The following is a 15,297-nucleotide window of genomic DNA, read 5'->3' as shown; positions in this document are numbered from 1 at the left end:
AAAAGCAAGGACCTACAACTAAGATTACTCTATCCAGCAAAGGTATCATAGAGAATCAAAGGACAAATAAAGAGGTTCCCAGACAAGAAAAAGCATAAGGAGTTCATCACCACCAAACCAGTATTATATAAAATGTTAGTCTTCTTTAACATGAGCAACAACATGGCAATAAATACACATCAACAATTGATTCTAAAAAAAAAATAAACAAACAAGCAGAACAGAAAAAGAATCATAGATACTGTATGGAGAACATTCTGATGGTTGCCAGATGGGAGGTGGGTCAGGGATGGGCGAAAATGGTGATGGGATTAAGAAGTACAAATTGGAGCTCTGGTGGCAAGTAGTGGAAGTGATGAGGGGATATTTCTCTCTTTTTTTTTGAAGTATTGTAGTTGCAGAATAGTCATGGGGATGTAGAGTAGCCAAAGACTACATATGCAGGACCCATGGACATGAACAATGGTGCGGGCTTTGCCTGAGGGAGTGGAGGGTGCTTAGTGGAGTGGAGCAAAGGAAGAAATGTTGGGACAATTGTAACAGCATAAACAATAAAATATAATTTAAAAAACTGACAAAGTGTAAATAACTTGCCTAAGGCGATTGACACATATAATAAGAGGTAGAAAGGAGTGGTGTAGTGACTGAAACCCAGGCTGACACCAGAAAACTGCTCTAGCCACTGTCCTATAAAGTTCCCACAGTATTTTAATGCCTCTACTGTGTTACATTAGCCATTTCTTTTTTTTTAATGTGTTGGCTGATTTGAGAGAGAGAGAGAGAAACACTGATGTGAGAAACATCAATCAGTTGCCTCTCATATGTATCCAGACCAGGGATGGAACCAGTAACCTAGGAATGTGCCATGACCAGGTTTTGAATCTCCACGCTCTTAGTGTACGAGACAACACCACAACCAACTAAGCCACACTAGCCAGCGCTTGTTAGTCATTTCAGATAGGGACTTACATCATGTCCAGAAAAGAATCTTCTCGTACCCAAGATCACCAGAGAAGTTCTGATTCAAAAACTCAAGATGGCCTTCAATGAAATAGTTCTGAAGCAACAAACTAGCATTAAGCAGAAGGCAAAAGTTGGAGTGTGGTGGGAGACAGTTCTATCGTTTGTATACAGATGAAAAACGTTAAGGCGTACAGATTTACACACATGCACAAAGTTATGCATAAGAATACTCACAATAGCATTAATTATTTATAACATCAGAGAGGAAAGGGAGGAAAGGAAAAATGGAAGGTATGAATCTGAATGTCCACAAAGAAAAATGATCAACTATATCCTAGGATTCACTTTATGGTGAATGCTATTCAGAAGTTTTAAAAAATGAGAGAGATTAAATGGACAAACGTATATGGAAAAATGTCAATTATATATAGTATGATAACATTTATATTTTTTAAAAGTTTTTCTGTATCTCTGTAAAATATATAAAACAAGCCAGGAGAGGACACACTTTAAGTTATCAACAGAAGTTACATCTGGAAGAGAGAATGGGATGGGGAAAGGTTGAAAGTACAACTATAACCTTTATGTGGATTCCTCTTATTTTAGTATCTCAAAGTTGAAAATTATATATTGTTATAGGAATTAAAAAATAATTTTGATGAGTAAAGTGAAAATAAAGAGAAATTCTAAAAGCATAAACTGTAACCTTTCCAGACTTTCATTCATCAATTCATAAAACACGATAATTATATTGGGAGCCACAAAATGGACATATGAAAAAAGCTATGGAAAAAAATATCTTAAAATCTCAAACTTTAGTGACAACAGAGACATTTCCAGAAACAACACTTCAGCATATCTTCACCTAAGTCTAACATACTCAGGTATTAAAATAACCAAGAACTGCATAGTTCTCACAGAAAAGGGGGTACTCACCCGCCAAGAAAAGCATATCATTACAACACAATCTAAGGTTCTGTGATACTCTTAACACAAAGAGATTCTGGAAGCTTAATGAAGTGAAACCTGAAGAATCAAATGCAACACTTTACCTAACTGAAGCACATTATGCAACTCTTTCTTTCCCGTATATACATCAACTGTTGCCAATTATATTTTTCACTTAAGAAAAAGTTTAGTTTCCTAAGTAATCCAGCTCAGAAAATACCTTAAAAGTATTAAAATATGCCAGGCACCTTATACAAAAATCTCCCTAATTTGAGGACACAGAGTTAGGAACTGGAGAGGGCCAAGACAGACAGACTTCACAAAACATACCAGAAAAGGGAAATACTCAGAGAAAGAACACAAAAGGTCCGTAGAGGTCACTGAGTGTTCAGAAAGTGCGTATGTATCAGTTAACTAACTACCTAAGGAGAGGGGGAAAGCCATTATTAGAAATTATTAGAAAAAACAGTCTGCATGTTCACGTTCACAAAGAGCTGTTACCACTAGAGTTGGAAAACTCCTAATTTACAAGGCATTGGCTAGAGCAATCATAATAATCTTGCCTCAGCACTGTGGCAAAATTAGTTTCACATAAATGTTGTGCTGATACCATCTAACAGGTTTAAAAGCAAGAGCCAATAGTATCAAATTGTTTCCACATAACTGCCTTATAGAATAAAACTTGAAAATATTTTATAGGAATACAAAGTTCTTTAGCACCCAAGCATGCTAACAGTCAGAGAAACATGACCCATAATGAGATAATAAGAAAGTCAACCAATAAAATATGACCCAAAATGACATAAATAGTAGGATTAGTAGAGAAGAATATTAAGACGTTATTAAAACTGAACCCCGTGTATTATTCAGACACTAGAGAAAAATTAAATCTTGTTAAGAGAAGACATCAAAAATATTACAAAGACCCAACTAAACTTCTACAGATGAAACCCTACAATGTCTCAAATGAAAAAGATACCAAGTGGGATAATGGTCAATGAATTCCAAAGTACAAGAACCACAAAGAAGAATATGTAAAGGTACATCCTAATAAAATTGTGCAAAATAAGTAATCAACAGAAAATCTTAAAATCAGCCTAAGGAAAAAACATTAAGCATAATGATTATAACAGATTTCTTTTTCAGAAACACTGAAGACCAGAAGACACGGAGTAACTTTAAACCACTTTTACTGAGGTATGACTGACATACGAGTATAAGAATATATACGTATTTAATACCAAAGTACAGGGATAAGTTTGCAACTGCAAACCATCACGATCAAGCCATAAACAGAGCCGATAAAAGGTTCCTATAAAAGGTTCCTCCCACCGCCCTGGAGCAACATCTTTAAGGTACAGAAAGAAAACCACTGTTAACCTACAATTCTATACCCAGAGAAAATATCTTTCAAAAAAGAAGGTAAAATAAAGACTTTTTTAGACACATAAAAGCTAAAAAAAATTCATCACCATCAGACCTACAGTACAAAAAAAAAAAAAGTTCAAGTCTTTCAGGCAAAATAAATTAAACCAGAAGAAAACCTGGATCCATACACAGAAATAAAATTCACCCAAAATGGTAATTATGTATATAAATATATTTTATTATTTGTTAACCAATCTCTTTCTTTAAAGTATAAGTAGATAGCCAATTGATGCTTCTCACATAACAAAAGGTGTTGATGGAAAAACACACACACTGAAAAAAAGTGTCTGACTGAACTAGAATGTCATATAAACCAGAAAATCAAAGGTCATAGCAGAATGTGATGCACAGGATCCTGAATAAGATGTCAATTTCGGTTATTTCTTCAATAAATGTATAGTGAAGACCTACAATACACCAGGCAGAAAGCAAGCTTCCAGGTATAAATAAAATAAGATTCAGTGATTGCCTTCATAGCAGTTAACAAAGTAACTGGATATTAGGAAAACAGGTAATCACAACATATAAAAGAAGTACGAATAAGTTGCCACAGCAGGCCCTTATAAATGATATCTAACCTAGACCTAAGGGGCTCGGGCAAGATGAGAAATGAGGAAGACTTAATCAGAATGACATAAAAGCTGAGACCTGAAGAATAGCAATTTTAACTATTTGATAAAAGAAGATACATGTCCTATAGACACAGCAGTTCAGTGCACAGCTACAACCCAGATCAGGAAGCAGAGGCTAGTGTTGAGAAATAAGAGTAAAGATCAGATCATAAAGGGTTTTTAAGCTATGCTCAAAAATTTGAGAGTTTGGACTTATTTAGAAAATAATCTTTGCCACTAAAAAACCATTAGTTCTATCAGAGGAATGCCCACGTCAAACTTGTCTTTTTCTAACACTCTGGCACAAAGCGAAGAATAAATTTCTACAGTAATGACAGGGAGGAAAAGACTGACCTGTGTGGCTTTAACTAAGGTAGCACCAGTGGGGATGAGGAAAGTCAGATGGCTTAGAAAGTTATTTTAAAAAGTCAAAATGATAGTATTTCATGATGATCATATGTGGAGGTGAAGGGGAGAAGAGTCAAGGACAAGACTGAGTGGATACGGTTATTCATTCGAGATAAGGACAGAATACAGAAGAAGTAAACAATGAGTTTTATTTAGGACATGTCAATCAGTAATCACTATGGAACTAAAGAAATGTAGAACATCAGTGGCTTTAAGGGAAACAAACCACAGAAATTCTGAGAGAAGATATACAGACACTGAAATATTGAGGATGGTACAATTCCCGGTAAAGAACAAGGTACAGACCTATTGCTTCTTAAGGTCATTAGTGTGCCAAACAATGTCAGACAGGACAGCAGGAATAATTTAGCAGTATGGGAAGCTATGGTGAGGACTAAAAGAATGACTTCTCTTATAACAACAAATACATATACAATTACAGTATTGCAAAATGACAGACAGTTAACAGATTTCATAAGGCTTTCCTTCCATAAAAAAATAAAAAGATTGCATTATAATTTTTCATCTAGTCCCAGCAGCTATCTCCCTTCAAAGCAAAAACTTAACATTTGAATTCTTTCTCAAAAAGGCATGTTTTTACTAATTCATATATTGAAGTAACTTTTTAAAATTGCAAATCACTGTACTCTGTCTAGAAAGAAGCCTGTGTTTAACCATTCTCATATCCAAAGAACTCGCTCAGCAAACAGAAGTTACACAAATGTTTGTTAAACTAAAGAATGCCAGAAAAAAATAAAGATAATATACTAATACCGTAGCCCGTACCAAAAAGGTACTACCATGTTACAAGATCTAGTCTAGGGAAAAAAGTCTCCGGGAAAATCTACAAGATATCAAAAATATGCTTTATCTTTCTTAAGCACAAGGGTTTCATAAGACTAAGTATATCTAAAAGGAATTGAAAGGGGACAAATTTAAGCTTCAAAATATATTCTTATTAAGACTGCCACCAAAACAAACACTTAGGAAAAAAATAACAGCTGATTTCCCATTTGTTTCAAAGTATTTTCAACAAAACCAAATTCTAAAACAGTAAAAACAAACCTAGAGTGAAATGCAAGTGTACTAAAATATAGGACTTTTTAACTCCAAAACAAGAGTGCTATCATTAGTGAGCCCATCACTCACTCTAGTTCTCCTTCATTTTCTCTATCTCTTTGTTCATTGCTCGTCATCGAATACCTACTATGTGCCAGAACCTATGCTAGATTCAGGTGAAACACTGCAGGCCCTGCCTTCATGATGATTCATGTCCTGAGGTCTTCAGACTACAAATATTCACTAAAAATACACCAACTTCAAAGACTTGAAACTCATACTGCACTGCCTATTTAGACATGATAAGAGGTGGGTTTTAGTGAACGTGTTCCTTTTAAACAACTGCAGTATGTAAGTTCCAAAGTAAGAGGCTATTTAATGTATCCCCATTGCCTAATATAGTGACTGAAACAAATTAGGTGCTTAATAAATATTTGTTCAAAAATGAAAGTAAATTGTAACCATCAGGGGCATTGGGTATAAGGACAAATCTATTTCAGGCTATCTCCTTTCTCCCACCTTCTCTATGGCAGGTAAACTCAACTCATTCCACTGATTCAATTCTGTTCACCTGTTAGAAAAGACAGATGACCTTTACAGACATGTCCCTGTTTCTCTCATTATTCACAAAAGGATGTCACTCCTTCCCTGTTTGGTTGACTGTAAAAACATGGTTCTATACATGTATAGCAACAAAGAACAGCTGAATTCTAAAAACCAGCATTTATTGTCAAACTTAAACCCACTTTCGAAAAAGCTCAGCTAAGAAAAACAATATTAAAAAAGAAGAAAAAATTTCATACACACACACTGAAAAAAAAAACCAAAAAACCTTCTACCCTTTAATTTAGTCAAATCAGATAATTAAATACAACAAATTGGTACCCTGTATTCATTGAGCTACTGAGCTACCTACAGGCAAAAAACAACAGCATACTAAGAGGAAATAAGGGGTCCTTTTCTTTACCAAAAGGATACACTATGTCACATAATCACATTCATTGCATTACATTATTCATTACATTCTTCTGTAAAAAATCTACAGAAGACTTCATACTCTGGTCTAATCTTCAGAAACTAGTTTACTAGGCTTTGCTTTTGGTTTTATTTTACCACAGATCTTATTAATTCTTATGATTGATCAGGTTCCCCTCTGAACTTTGGCTTCTAGAAAACTTACAGCCAATCTACAGCTCACTAAAGAACACCATTTATTTGTTGTACTGCAGTTTCATCTACCTTCCCTACCCTTACTTACTTTCCTTTTGCCTCCTTTCTCCCTCTAGTTTATTTTACATAACTATTTACATAACTTTTACATTTGTGAAGTCTTAATCTTTGTGCAAAATAGCAGCAAAATTAAACATTAAACTATTTCCAAAACAATAATAACCTTACTATCTGAAGACAGTTTGAAAGCTCTTTCTTAACAAAAGTAATAATAGCAGTGAATCTTTATTGAGCACTTGACACCAGGCACTGTTTAAAATGCTTTGCAAACATTAATTTACTTAATTCTCTCTACAATTCCACAATGAAAATATAACTATTACCCCACATTTCACAAATGAGAAAAACAAGGCAAATAAAGTTAAGAAAGCTGCCCAAAGTAACGCAACCATAAAGCAACAGAGCAAGGACTTAAACCCAGGACATCATGTTCCATTTGCTTCAACACTGCCCTGTGACTTTTTTCATTCATCAAAACTACACAACTCCAGACTACCAATCAAGATGGCAGCATAGGTAAACATGGTCTGCCTCTTTGTACAACCGCATCAACATTACAACCAAAATATAGAACTATCACCACTCAGAACCATCAGAATTGAGTGAAATGGAAGTCTGACAACTGCAGAATTAAAGAAACCACATCCACCAAGACAGGTAGGAGGGGTAGAGAGGCAGAATGGGCTGGTCCCACATCCATGTGTAGTGAATAAAAATTCAGGAGGGGTATCTCAAGAGCAAGGAGTCCCAGCCCCAAACCAGGCCCCATCAGCCCAGAGTTCCAGTGCCAGAAATACAAGTTCCCATAATTTGTAGCTGCAAAAACCAGTGGGGACTGACCTGGTGGAAAAAACTTCTGGAGTCCCAATCAGTCCCTCTTAAAGAACCCACACACAACCTCACTCAGACTCACATGCCCTCTGAGCTCCACCACTGGGGTAACACCTTGAAAGGCACCAGTGACATACAGGGAGGAAGTGAAAAGTCTGACATCAAGGAGGGAGCTGGAGAGCAGTTTTCTCCCAGACAGAAAGGCATGCAAGTCACTGTTGCTTTTCTGAGCCCTCCCCACACAGAGCCTCAGAGGCAGTAGGTGGGTGCTGTATCTGAGACTCCACCAACCTGGCTAACACTGTCTACCCTGCCCTGGAAATCCTCTGAGACTCTGTCCCACCCAATGGGCCACCCAAATTTTTACCCTGACCTTTCCATATGAATGGCTGGTCTTGGCTCATACTTCACAATTTCTTAAATTCTACTAAAACAATCAACAGCTGGTCTCAGGGAGCCCCAGCCCCTGTACCTTTTGCTAAGTGGCCCCACGCATGGCACTAGCAGCAGTCAGCTTTGGATCAGAGTTTGGCTCCACTTGGGAATCTCCAAGTCCAGCACAAGTAGCAGGCACCTCAGATCGCTTTATAGCTCAGGCACTGCATCTTGGCCACATGCAAAACACAAGTGGGGGTTGACCTTGGCCTATACCACTGAGAAAACCCCACAGAATGAACACCCAGTGGACAGCTATCGACCACATCAGAGCACCACCACCCCACCCCTGCACAGCTGATCTTCCACGAAGGGCAAAAGGTGGTGGTCAGCGGTGGTCCTTGCAGCTAACTGGCCTGGGTAAACCTCTTCCATTGACCTGCCAAAAGCAATCAAGGCTCAACCACAAGAGGAGTATTTACTCAGCCCACATGAAGGGTGCACCTCAAGTACACAGCCTGAGTAACAGATGAGGCTGTGCCACTGGACCCTACAGGACACCTACTACACTACCAAGGCAGGGAGTCATAGCAGCTCTACCTAAGATATCAAAACAACACAGTGAGGCTACAAAAGAGCCTCCCTGAGCCTCCAATTTCTTTGGAGACATATATGGCCCAAGTGAAAAAACAGATTAAAATTCCAGAAAAAGAATTAAACAAAATACAGATAAGCAATCCATCAGATGCAGAGTACAAAACGCTAGTTATAAGGATGTTCAAGGGACTTACTGAGGACCTCAATAGCATAAAAACAATCCAATCAGAAATGAAGGATACACTAATTGAAATAAAGAACAATTTATATGAAAAAAAAAAAACAGGAGAGTGGATGAAGCTGAGACTCAAATCAATGATCTGGAACGTAAAGAAACAAAAAACAAGCAGTCAGAACAAGAAGACAGAGATACAAAAAGACAAGGATGGTGTAAGCAGCCTCTGAGACAACTTCAAAAGATCCAACGTTCACACCAGAGGGGTGCCAGAAAGAGAAGAGAAAGAGCCGGAAATTAGAAATCTATTTGAAAAATAATTAAAGAAAACGTCCCTAATTCAGTGAAGGAAATAGACATGTAAGTCCAGGAAGCACAGAGTCCCAAACAAACTGAAGAGACTAACGACAAGACACATCATAATTAAAAGGCCAAAGGTTAAAGATACAGAGAGAATCTTAAAAGCAGCAAGAGGAAAGAAATTAGTTACCTATAGGGGAGTTCCCATAAGACCATCAGCTGATTCTCAAAAGAAACTTTGCAGGCTAGAAGGGATTGGCAAGAAATACTCAAAGTCATGAAAAGCAAGGACCTACAGCCAATACTGCTCTACCCAGCAAAGATAGCATTTAGAACGAAAGGGCTGATAAAGTGCTTCCTAGACAAGAAAAAACTAAAAAATTTCACCATCACCAAGCTGTTACTATATGTAATGTTAAAGGGACCTATTTAAGAAAAAGAAAATCAAAACTACAAACAATAAAATGGCAATAAATATGTATCTATCAACAACTGAATCTAAAAACAACCTAAGCAAACAAGAGAACAGAGACAGAGTCATGGACACAGAGCATTTTGGTGGCTGTCACATGGGAAGGGGTTATGATGGACTGGGTAAAAAAGTGAAAGGATTAAGAAGTACAAATAGGTCATTACGGAATAGCCATGGGGATGTACAGCACAGTATACGGAATGGAGCAGTCAAAGAACTTACACGCATGACCCATGGACATGAACAAAGGTATGGCAATTGCCAGTGGGAGTGGGGGTATTGGCTGGAGAGGGGTAAAGGGGAAAATGTTAGGACAACTGCAACAGCATTAATCAATAAAATATAATTTAAAAAAATGCATAACTCCCAAAACAGGGTATTTTTAAATTCCCAAAATAATGAGCATTAGAGCAAGAGTTAATTTCAAAAATAAAATTCACAGCCACGGTAAAACCATATTCTTAATCTTTAAAATTCCACCATACCCGACCAATAACTTACAGGGAAATTAAGGTGATGAATAACACCTACACAGCATTTACTATGTACCAGGCTTTTTTCTAATGTATCTTATTAATTCTCCTAACCATCCCATAAAGTATGTACTATTATCATCCCCACATTACTCATGAAGTTAGTTTTCAAAACTAGCTTGACTGTAGAGTCAAACTCTTACCTCTTATCTTATACTGCTTATCCAGAGGACAGAAATTAACATCCTGCCTCCACCACTTTCTACATTCAAAGTTCAAAGCAAGGAAAGTAGGCTTCTTGGAAAAGTTACTCTACACCCTACATCTCAACACAGAAAAGATTCCAGTTCAGTAGACCGAGGCTGCAGCCACAATCTGTATTTTTTAAAGGCACCACACATGATTCCTGCGAACACTGGTTAACATCCCCTGCCCTAGGTTTCTAAAGTAGACAAGGCTTAGCTGAACCTTTTTGGGGGAATGGCAAGAGAAGGCTAAATAAATACACACACACTCTCTCTCTCAAATATATACATACACACATCATATTCTGCCGTGTACAATGTGCATTTTTTTGCCCAAATTTTTGAAGGAAAAATAAGGATGAGCATTATACATGGGTAGTACTGATTTCCATGTATAATTTGTATGATGCTCATTATGTATGGGTAGTACTTGTCCATTAGCATTACACATGGGAATTAGTAGTAAAACATGGGTTCGCATTATACACGGCAAAATATGGTATATAGTCTGTCTGGGAAAAGTCCAGCCATTGTTATTGTAACAAGAACAGTTTGTGAAACACCAATGTAACCTGGCAGCCAAGGAGAGTAGACTGGAATGCACATGTGTGAATAATGACAACTTCACTGTACCAGTCAGTGGGCATAATAGATGCCGTTAAGTGAGCATGTGTACTGTGTGGCAATCTCATTCAAAATGATTGAGAGAGTACAGCAACAAATCTGCCCCAAATTTTGCATTAAGCTTCAACGTTCCTCCTCAGAAACTATTCTGATAATTCTGAAGGCCAGTTATGGGCAACTTGTGACTGGCAGCTTCATCGTGACAACGTGCCCATTCATGCATCATGTCTCGTATAGTTTTTTTGGCAAAACATCAAATCACCCAGGTGACTCAGCCCTGCTACAGCCCAGATTTGGTGACCTCAGACTTCTGGCTGTTATCAAAACTGAAATCATTTTCAAATGGGAAGAGATTTCAGACTGATGATGAGATTCAGAAAAATACAGGGCAGCTGATGGCAATTGGGAGAACTGAGTGAGGTCCCAAGGTTCCTTCTTTGAAGGGAACTGAGGAGTCATTGTGCTATGTACAATGTTTCTTGTATCTTCTTCAATCAATTTCTGTTTTTCATATTGCATGGCTGGACACCTTCTGGACATATATACACTTTCCTTACTGCCCATTCCCCCCAAAAATAACTGCGAAGTAGGGAGGCATAACATAAAGCCAGAAAAAAGGTAACATAGGTTCTTATTCCTTGAGTAGTATTTTTAACAGTGGCAGTAACAAAAGAAAGATATTTTGTTTTTTAAAGCAACACACAATCAGATGTGTGCATTAGAAAAATAACTCCAGTGGTGGTTCTGAGAGATGACTGTGGGCAAAAAGACTGCACACAAGGGAAAAAAAACTGCCAAAGCCCTGGCTGGCGTAGCTCAGTGGATTGAGCGTGGGCCTGCGAACCAGAGTATCACGGTTTGATTCCCAGACAGGGCACATGCCTGGGTTGCAGGCCAGTTCCCACCAGGGGACACACAAGAGGCAACCATACATTGGTGTTTCTCTCCCTATCTCCTTCCCTTCCCCTCTAAAGATAAAGAAATAAAATCTTAAAAAAAAAAAAAAACAACCTGCCAAGAACTCAAAACTGAAGCAAACTAAAGGCCTGAATGAAGAAAGCATTGAGAATCAAGAAGATGCAGCAAGTTTAAGAAACATCATTAAGATAAAACTGCTAGGCCTGGGTTATTGATTAAACGTTTAATCAATAACCAGAGCCCTGGCCGCTGTGGCTCAGTAGATTGAGCACCAGCCTGTGAATCAAAGGGTCACCAGTTTGATTCCCAGCCTAGGGCACATGCCTGGACTGCAGGCCAGGTCCCCAGCGGGGGGGAGGGGACACACACACACACACACACACACACACACGCATGAGATGCAACCATACATTGATGCTTCTCTCCCTCCCTCCCTCTCTCTAAAATAAATAAAATCTTTTTTTAAAAAGTCACAGAAATGGACATTTTTTTTGTTTTACATGCACTCAGGTGAATGATGCCTTTAAACTAGATGTGGGCTTACTGAGAGAATAAGTGAAAGGTTTGTTGGATCATGATGGTATTACTTGGGAGAGGGGCAGCTTTTGGCATGAAAATATAGTTTAGATGCAGTGATGGAAATGAGTGTGAATGTGCAATAAGTGAGAATGAGGCTACCACCTCATTTTCAGAGTAGAGTTATGAAACAAAAGACTAATTTTAAGAAGCCAGATTATAAAAGGTAAGTGCCTGGGAGGAAAGAGTGAAAAAAGTCTTGTATTTCACAGTTGTTTCATCATCTCAAGAGTTCTTTCAAAACCAATCCACACCTCAAAAGGGGAAATGCAGTTCAAAAGGAATGATCCCTTCTTGGAAAATCTTAGCTCGGATCAGCACAGATGGAAAATCAAAGAGGATAACCTTCACATACAGGGCAGGGAAAAAGTGGGTTTACAGTTGTGAGTATGCAAAACACAGAGTTTATTTTTATTATTCATTAATTACTGTATTATTTTCCATATGAACAACTATAAACCTACTTTTTCCCCATCCTGTATGTAGTGAGTCAAGTAGGGCAGATGTCTTCAAGCATCTGCCCTGAAGACAAAAAGTGACAAGACAACCAAAGAGCATGAATAATCAAAAAATCAATGACCAACTTATTTAAAATGGCAAGTGTGCAGAAGTATGCAATTATTTAATTAATGTTGTTAATTTCATGTAATCCTAACAACTCCAATACAAGAAATTATGACTCAGATCACCTCTACTCTGGAGATAAGCAATAAGAAGGACAGAGAAATCATGCTTGCTCAACAGAAACCACTACTGCATGTTATTTTGGTGGCCTAGTCTAGTAATTCATATACCAAACCTCGAGTGCTGCCAAATAATTCAAAATGCGATGGGGAGGGCAACAAAGGGGAAAATTAGTGAAACGCAAGGAACAGGGGAAGGCAATAAATAGTCCTTAGTGTGGGATGAGTCATCACAAGACCCAGCTGTTCATGAAATACTCCAGCAATGGGAAATGCTGCCAGGGCATGTCATGATAGTCCTAAAAAACAAGCTAATTTTACGAAGTCAGGTGTGCTGTCGGAACGTGAATGGGCAATATACATTTCTCCTCCGCCCCCAATCTCATTTCCCAACGAACTAGGCGGGAATCAATGATCGCCTCCTTCAGAAGGCACCACAGATAATTCCAAGGTAACATAATTCAGACGTCTGGGAAATAAATACCTTAACTAACACCTCCGTAGACAAGCGTGGGATGGTGTAAATCTCCAGCTCCCTAAATGCAAATCTGCCCTTATGCTCACAACCTCCAACCAACTCAGCAGTCTGGTAAAATGGATTCAATACACTTTTCTTGTACACGCACTGCTGCATAACACCTGTTCAGAGCTCCTTTCGAAGAGCCTTCACCAGTAAAGTAGTTCGGAAGGCAGGGACAAATCAGATAAGGCCTCGAAGAGAGAGCCGCTGGAGTCAAAAAAGCACACATGAAGAACTGAAAAGGTGAGCTAGTAATAAAAAAGAAACTGGGCAACCGCCTGTCCCTTAGGAAAAGTATTACAAATAAAAGTTCCTCACCCCGGAGCAGAGCAGGGCACAACAGTGCGGAGGCCTAGGTGGCCTTGGGACAGAAGCCAGCTGTCTAATGCCCAGACTGAGCCGGCATTCTCCAGAAAACAGCTGACACCAACCAAGTCCTCTTCTCCTCTACCTGCCACAAGCTGTTCCTTATACAGAAAGGCCCTCGCGTTCCTCCCCACCAGCCTCCAGGTAGCAAAAGCATCCCCTGTCCCAGAAAAAGGGAAGATGTTCCCCGTGGCCGTTACTTACCTTCCCGCTTACAACACCCGCTGCCGCCATGTTTCCTGCGCGGGCCAGTGATGACGTAGCAGAGCCTCACGTGTCTCTTGTACTCACAACAACATCCGGCGAAACTAGGGTGATATCCGGGCGGGAAAGGGGAGGGGAGTAGCAGGAACGGCAAGAAGCGGAGGGGGAGTGGGGAGGGAGGGGCCGCCAGACGCATGCGTGCTGAGTAGGGCTCAGAGGCAGCCAGGGTGGGGCCTCTCGTGCACTGTGCGCATGCGCTAAGGTACTTTTACTAAGAGGGAGGCTGAATTCGAGTGTTGTACGTTGGCGTTTGCGGGGGTGTGAGATTCGGTGAGTCACCTGCCCCTTCAGTTGATAAAACACTGTTGGGAGTCAGCAATGGCTCCCCAGCAAGGAATCCTAGCCCTCTATCCAAGGCTCATACCTGGAGACTTTCCCCTCCGTAGGTGAAGTTTCTGAATTTGAGTCTGGTCACTACCACTCACACATGATGCTGAGGAAGTTATTTTGATAAGAACTGCAGTAATATACCACACCGTTACTGTTCTAGAATCCAATGTGCATGCCTCTTAGTAACTGTGACTTTAATCAAGTTTCTGAAATCAACCAAGCTTCAGATTGTAAAATGAGAATTACCCAAGGAGTGGTTGTAGGGATCTCGTGGAACAATGCATGTGTGATAAGATGGTTTGTTAAGGGAGTAAGATACTAATTTGTTCTCAATGCTATAAAAACACTAGAGAATCGATACTACCTGTGATAGCTCTGGCGCAAGATCTGGGACTTCCATTGCCCCAGGATATAATAAAAGGCCCTTTGTACCAAAAGACCTATGTATTTAGGTACTTCCTCTTTACAGTGGAAAGAGGTTAGAGGCTTCTGAGGTTGGCTGAGTAAGTAGCAACCAATGGAAATAACAGAAAAGGAGGGTTGCAGATTCTGTGACTATCAGGCACCTCATAAATGGGTGAGGGAGGAGGCAAGACCTTAGATGAGAATGGATGTGTAGTATCATTAGGGAGGCTGGATACTAGGCATCAGAGATTCTATCCATGCCCAAGACCCCATGCCCAAGACTGGCACTGAATCAGGAGAGCGGGTCATCTCTAACAGATAGGGAAATGAGCATAGAAATGGTAGCCAACAATTGGTTGGAAAGAGTTTGGCAACCATGATAGAGTAAAAACTTGAGGGCCTTCCCCAAATGTACTGGACTGAGTAAGACCCCTGGAACCTTCATAAAATCCTGGGTGTGGTTTGTAGAGCCACTAGTGACCCAGACTAAATTTTC

General features: G+C 39.3%; 1 protein-coding gene across 2 annotated transcripts in view; it reads right to left on the bottom strand.

The window, feature by feature from the left end:
* The window catches only part of TBC1D15 (TBC1 domain family member 15), a 76,047-nt gene extending 61,954 nt beyond the window's left edge, over window positions 1-14,093 (bottom strand). For both annotated transcript variants that reach the window (XM_037161169.2, XM_037161170.2), the window contains exon 1: window positions 14,007-14,093. In XM_037161169.2, the coding sequence (XP_037017064.1) occupies window positions 14,007-14,036 (30 nt within the window). In that variant the 5' untranslated portion in view covers window positions 14,037-14,093. The remainder of the gene's footprint in view (window positions 1-14,006) is intronic.
* Window positions 14,094-15,297: the final 1,204 nt, after the last annotated feature.

Source organism: Artibeus jamaicensis, unplaced genomic scaffold (assembly GCF_021234435.1).
Source record: "Artibeus jamaicensis isolate MK-2021 breed Jamaican fruit bat unplaced genomic scaffold, CSHL_Jam_final contig_233, whole genome shotgun sequence".
NCBI lineage: Eukaryota > Metazoa > Chordata > Mammalia > Chiroptera > Phyllostomidae > Artibeus > Artibeus jamaicensis.
This window is presented reverse-complemented; position numbering and strand designations above follow the sequence as displayed.